Source organism: Lipotes vexillifer, unplaced genomic scaffold (assembly GCF_000442215.2).
Source record: "Lipotes vexillifer unplaced genomic scaffold, Lipotes_vexillifer_v1.1 scaffold1011, whole genome shotgun sequence".
NCBI classification, from domain to species: domain Eukaryota; kingdom Metazoa; phylum Chordata; class Mammalia; order Artiodactyla; family Lipotidae; genus Lipotes; species Lipotes vexillifer.
This window is the reverse complement of record NW_006787698.1, coordinates 4971417-4977847: the sequence shown is the minus strand read 5'-3', so window position 1 is coordinate 4977847 and position 6431 is coordinate 4971417. Positions and strand designations below refer to the sequence as shown.

Below are 6431 nucleotides of genomic sequence, written 5' to 3'. Positions count from 1 at the left end.
GGGGAGGGCGGGGCTTAGCAGGGGACAGCGGCCACCACCCAGCCCGGCCTGCCCCAGCGCTGTAGCCAGCACCCTCGCCCCCAGCAAGGCGGGAAAACGGGGACCACGGCAGAGACACCTCCAGCCCAAAGCCAGGCACCCCGATTCCAGGCCACCTTGCCCCAAGCACTTCCCAACGGAGACCAATGTGGGGCCCTCGGGTGGGCGGACATGGACTCACTCACAGTCCCTAGGGTGATTGGGAACTGGGTCCCTGGGGAGCCCCTCTGCGCTCGGTGTTAGGTTGAATGAGCACAGGGGGCAAAAGGTACTCCCAGCTGGAAGGGGCCCAGAGGAGGGCCTTCCAGGCTTGTGGGGGGTGCCGTGTCACGTTGGATGTGACTGAAGGAATCACACTTGTCTTGGTGAGGCGCGGTACCAGCGACACCCTTGGGCCCTGCCCCTCACACCCTGTGGAAGGCGGCTGTGGATGTAGAGCTGGAGGAGTCGCCCAGGCAACGGGCAGAGGCTTGGTTCTGCTGCCCGGCTCACCCAGGCAGGCGCTCGGTGGGCACAGGGACCTGCTCTGACCAGGAGTCGAGGCCAGCCCCGCCCCAGGGCTCCCCCCCCCCCCCCCCCAGCACAAGGCTGCAGCCTGCGCCCACACAGAGGTGACAACGGCCCCCCTGCCTCCCTGGCAGACGACAGTTCCCGAAGGCTCCCCCGGGCCTGCCCAGAGCGCTTGCTCATCAAACATCTGCAGGCTGGCTGGCCCCCCCCCGCCCCAGGCTCTTTTCAGAATACGAGGATGAAGAGACTCCTCCACCCAGAGGGCTGGGGACAAAAGTTTGAGCCCAGGGGACCCGCCAAGGATCATGCCCCACTCTGGCTTTAAGCCACGTGGTCCCACTTTTCTCTGACTGGCACATCCGGGTTCTGGGCTCGGAGACCCCCTATATGGGGCTCCTCTGGCCACTGCTGTCATCTGAGCAGGAGACGGAACCCAGGCCTTCGTGGGGGACTCACCTGACAGCTAAACGCAGGTAGCCTGGGGGAGGCCACACTCCCACGTTTCCCAGGCCATGGAGGCGCTTGTGGGATGGAGCCTCCCACCACTCTGGACAGGGGACCCCGGGGCGGCGGGAAGCACGAGTCTGCGCAGGCAGGGACGCCCGGGGCCAAGGCAGCGACAAACTGGGCTAAGCTGCAGGAGGTGGGCTGCCAGTGGCCATGGACAGCGGGGAAGGGCTAGCGCTGTAGCCCCCAGGGTGGGGTAGGGCTTTGGGGCTGCCTCTGGGGCCCACATGCCTCCCTAGTGGATGCGGCTCAAGGGGAGCTTCATCCTGTCTACTCTGTCCCGCCCCCAGGCACACCAAATCTTCACAGGGCCACCACCCGCCTGTGGCTGGAAATGAGCTCTTAAGCCTCAGAGACCAGGAAGGCAGAGACGGCCACAGAGTGGCCAGGGACCTCTGCACCACATAGAAGTCCCTGCCCAGGCTATGCCACCGTTGAAATGCCACCTGGCAGCCCATGCTAAGGCTTCTCCCTCCCTGGGATGACGAGACAGCACCTGGGAGTCTCGTGGCCATCAGGCAGCAGGCAGAGACTGTCAGCCCCAACAAGGTCATGGTCTCAGTCCTGGCAGCAGGGTGACCGACCCGCCCTGGCTTGTCCAGGAGGTCCCTAGGCTTAGCCCTCAAAGTCCTGGGAATGCCCTCAGTCCCGGGCAAAGTGGGACGGGTGGTCAGGTCGGGGGCAGAAGGGGCCCCTGCATCTGGCAACCACACCCAGCTCCAGAGCTGCGTGGGTGCCTGTCCCCGCCTGTTCCTCGCTCTCCCAGGGGCCGGGTAGGGCCTGCCTTGTCTTAGTCCAGGTCTAGAGTGGGTGCTTCTAAACGTCAGTCATTGATCGACAGCTGGGGCGCGGGGGGCAGGCTGTGTGTGTTGGGTGCTCCCCAGAGAAGTCCTCACACGGCAAGGCCTCCACGCTCCCAGGCCCAGCCTCGTTCCCAAGGGCGCAGATGTGTCCCCCACCGCCACCCCTTGGTGGCCGAGTTGGCTCGCCTGCCTCCACCCTGGGTCAGGTAGAGGTCAAAGCTAGCAGATGGGGCCCTTGTCATGCTCCAGGGCATGCGGCCATGCTGGAAATGGCACCTCTGAGCCTTGGGGCAGGAGGTTGCTAGCTAGGCCTGGAGAAGCACTGGCCGCCCTCAGGTCCCTCTGCCCTTGAGCCACCCAGAGAGCTGCCTGTGCGGGAGCCCAAGGGGATTCAGAGACAAAGTCCCGCCCCGGGGAGGGGCAAGCTGCCAGTGGCAGACACAGGCCCTGAGTCTAGAGGAAAAGGAGTGGTCGGGCCTTCTCATCCAAAAGCCAGATTTGTGCCCAAGGGACTGGGCTTAGAAAAGGGGGGCAGGGGCGGTGGGAGTAGGGTCAGCTGGGGAGACAGAAGAGGCAGGCGGGGTTCCCGTGCTCCGGGGGGCAGTCACGCTGGGGGCGGGAGGAAGGGCTGTCAGGAGAAGCGATGCAGCTGGGGCCCGCCTCCTCCCTGGGTGAGTCGCCTGGGCAGGGATGTAAACCATGGCTGGGAGACCCAGGAGCCACAGCCACGCACACGGCAGGCCTGGGCTTCGTGGCTAGGGGTGTGTAATCTGGCAGGAAAAGAATGACTAAACTTCTCAGGGTGTGGGTGTGGGGAGAAACATGCCCCTGGGCTGTCTGGAGGGAAGAAACCATTCAAAGGGGATTGGGGGTGACACACGGGGAAAGTGGGAACCATGGGCCCAAGGACGATCCATTCCTCCCGCAACCGCCCCCAACCATGGCAAGCTTTGGCCTCTTCTGCATCTTCCAGGTCCTGTTAGGGGTTCAGCTCAGCTACTGGAAAGATCCCGGGGTAACCAGAAGATCCCTGCCAGAGGGCAGCAGTAGAGCCCGCCCAGTGTTGGGGGAGAGAACCCAGGAGAAGGAGGCCTGGCTAGGGCTGGTGGCCCAGGCCATGGTCTCCACGGTGGAGAGCTGGGGCAGAAGCCAGCTGCCCAAAGGCAAGCACCTTGAAAAGAGCTCAACTCTCAGAAGTGAGCATTGCCTGCTCCCTGACGGGCTGGGCTGGGCCACACACAGAGAGGAGGTGTTACCTAAAACAGGGATGGCAAATACCATTCACCAATCAATGGCTAGCACTGTGGTGAGAATTCTGGGCACTGTGGGAAAGGACACTAGGATCAATTAGTGATGTTTGCCATTGGCAAAGGGACAGGGGCAAGTGCAACAGAACAGCCTAATCAACAGCCTAATCGCATCTGCTATGGAGGCAGGAGGATAGTGGCAGCATCCAGGAGAGAGTCCCCTGATCAATGTCTGTCATGGGTACAGGAGGGGTATCACGTGCAAAGCTATCACATGGGGGAAAAAATTCCTTGCCCAGTTAGTCACATCTGCCACAGAATGGGGAGTAGTGACATGCTTAGGAAACAAAAATGCCAGGATCAATTAGTGATGTCTGCCAGGGGCACAGGACAGGAAAGAGGTACAAGGAAAAGAGTGCTGGATCAATTAATATTGTCTGCCTTGAGTGCAGGAGGGGAAAATTTCTGCATGGTGTTGCCTGGAAACAGTGGTGGCAGTGGCAAGAATAAGCTCTTGCAGGGCATGAGCAAAATCTTCCCCGGCCAGGGAGGTGAAGAGAGAAAGGCCTGGGGTGTTAGCTGAGTATTTGCCATCCCTGACCTACAGGAAACGAGGAAGCCATGTCAGGAATGGGCTGGAGGGGTGGGCGCCAGATGGGGGCAGTGGTCAGGTTAGTGTCTGTGTGAGTCAGCTTAGCCCAGGGCAACACGAAGCCTGGCAGGCGGCAGCCACGGCAGGGGTTTTTGAAGGTTAGTTGGATTTTTAGTTGTTCTGTTATTTATTTATTTATTTTTGGCAGGGGTCGGGGGGTCAGGGGAGGGGATATTATGGGGTGGCGTGGTCTCCACCACTACCAGGTTCTCTAATGTTTGCTACCACACTGAGTACTTACCAAGATCTCCCCCTTTGAAAATGCAAAGTTAGGGTTGTGGGGAAATCAAAGAAGAGCAGGCGGAGGAAAAGAGACATAAGGGACATGAGGGGATGGAGAAAAAGCAGGAAAGGCACAAAAATGAGGAGAGAGAAGAGCAGGGGGAGAAAACAGCAAAAGAAAAAAAAATTACATGCTATTAATTATATTCATGGTGTTAATATTTAATTCATTATCATCTCCCGAAATGAAAAAGCAACAATATATGTATTACCTATGGCAAGCGCAAAAAAAAAAAAAATCATGCAGTGGTTACACCCTTCTTTTCCAGAGGGCTCTGTCATCGTGCAAGATAAAGAGCAGAGCCCCCACCCCCACCCCCGCCCGATATGGAGAAGGCAGGGGACACCGGCAGAAATTTTTGCAAAGATGATGTGTTTTCTTAAGCAGGGAAAAAAAAAAAAAGGGCACCTAATACTGGCCTATATAAAGCTGTTCTTACTTCACAAGGCCTCTGGCTGGGGCATGACATCAAGGTAGAGAACCCCCCATACAGCTCTGGGTTTCTCCAGGTATGGGGATCAAAGCACCCCCAGGCTCCCCAGACCTGCCTGTCACAACCAGCCTCCCCCAAGGCTCCGAGTCTCCAGGGCTGGGCCCGGGAACCCAATGTGGCTGCAGACACCAGAGGGATTGGGCTGCCCCTCTCCTTAGGGTCAAGTTCTAGCCGTGGCCTTGGATGTCAGACAGGGCTTTCTGCAAATCTGCCCCCTAGGCCCTGCCAGATCTGCCACTCATTTCCCCAAAATATCAAAACCTAAGTGGATTTGAGAGCCTGGCGGGGTGGGGGTGGGGGTTTCTGGCGGGACATGCTATGAGCCAGGTGCCATCGCTGGGCTCGGTGGTCCCTTAGTGCCTTCCCACCCCCAAGGGTGGAGCTGCGGGCCACGGAGGGTGCAGGGGTGGGCGGTTACCTGGTTGGGGATGGCTCTCTTCTTGTTCAGCTGGGTGCTCCTCTGCTGGGCGCTGAAACCAAAGCACAGAGAGAGCTTATGCGGCAGGAAGCCCATGAGGGACGAGGAGCAAGAGGCCCTCGTGGCCCAGGTGGGGTTCTCTCCCGAGTGGGGGCCAAGGGCAGAGGCAGAGAGAAGCCCCCCGTGTACGAAGGGCTGCCCAAGTGAAAGAGAGCGGGCTCATGGAACGAACGAGATACCGAATTAAACCCTGACTTCTCATCCCTGATCTCGGCCACTCCTGAGAGCGCCAGCTATTTCTAGGAGTCACTGGGTCCTGGCTCTTCCAAGAGGGGGCGTGGGAAGCTGGATTCCCAAGTGGCTGGGAGGTAGCCATGCTGGCTTCAGAGTAACCTTCAGTGTTTTGGGGGGTCAAACGTGAGGCTTCTTCCCGCTTTCTCCTCCCATCCTGGCCCGGGCACCAGGCCCAGAGCGGCTCTGACCACAGGGCCATCCAGACTGGGAGATGAGGCTATGGGACAGCTGCTCGCCATGAAAACGCTACTCATCTTGGATGGCTCCTGACCCAAGTCAGAGGACAGTCAAGGTCAATGTGTTTCTGCGAGGTCCCTTATCTACCTACAGTCCCAGATCTCTCTTCTTCTTCATCTATGTTGTTTCCTGGCTAGTTCACAACAGACAGACGAAGTCTCCTTTATTTTGTACGTGGGCACCTACTCAGCTCCCTTGTTTGTCCTAATATATTTTCTACTCGGACCATCATTATCACCACTGGCAACCAACTGTTAACTCCTGTTACTTAGGGGTCATATTGTCTTTTCTTATCATATTGTTTTAGCTGGAACTTTTGAAACAACATGAAAAGGCAAAACATCTTGTTTAATCCCTTTACTGAATGCCTCTGGGATTTTACCTTGAAGTTCAAGCTGGCTGTTGGATAAGGTAGTGTGTGTGCCTCTATGTGTGTGTGTGTGTGTGTGTGTGTGCGCGCGCACGCGCTTGCGCGCATGCGAGCGTGTGTGTGTGCATGTGTGTGTGTTAAGGAAGTAGGCTTCTGTTCCTAGATCAGTAAACGGTGGAACATTAAGAATGGAAATGAGGGACTTCCCTGCTGGTCCAGTGGTTAAGATTCCACGTGTCCACTGCAGGGGGCATGGGTTCAATCTCTGGTCAGGGAACTAAGATTCCCACATGCTGTTCGGCGCAGAAAAAAAAGAAAAGAATGGAAGTGGAATTTATCCACTGATTTCCCTAAGATCAATACATTTACTACAAGGACTTTTTCTCTGGGCCTTATTTTTAGTGCTTTGAGGGCAGTGAGAAAACACCCCACAACTTCTAAGCACAGGAAGGAGGTAGATCAATAGTGTCTGAAGGACACAGAGCTAAGCCACTCACAGTGATGTCTGGGTGCTGGTGAGGTCCCAGAAGCTCTACTTCCTAAGGGCTTCCTGGGCCTCACACATGCCTGGCAGCCCC

The 6431-nt window shown here is 57.5% G+C and overlaps 1 protein-coding gene across 7 annotated transcripts in view; it reads right to left on the bottom strand.

The window, feature by feature from the left end:
* The window catches only part of DNM2 (dynamin 2), a 102492-nt gene that overhangs the window by 24865 nt on the left and 71196 nt on the right, over nt 1-6431 (bottom strand). For 4 of the 7 annotated variants that reach the window (XM_007460681.1, XM_007460683.1, XM_007460682.1 and 1 more), the window contains exons 13-14: nt 4953-5004; nt 4000-4011 (exon numbers count right to left, since the gene is read on the bottom strand). In XM_007460681.1, coding sequence (XP_007460743.1) covers nt 4000-4011; nt 4953-5004 — 64 coding nt within the window. The remainder of the gene's footprint in view (nt 1-3999; nt 4012-4952; nt 5005-6431) is intronic. The other 3 variants (XM_007460685.1, XM_007460686.1, XM_007460687.1) reach the window with 1 other exon arrangement.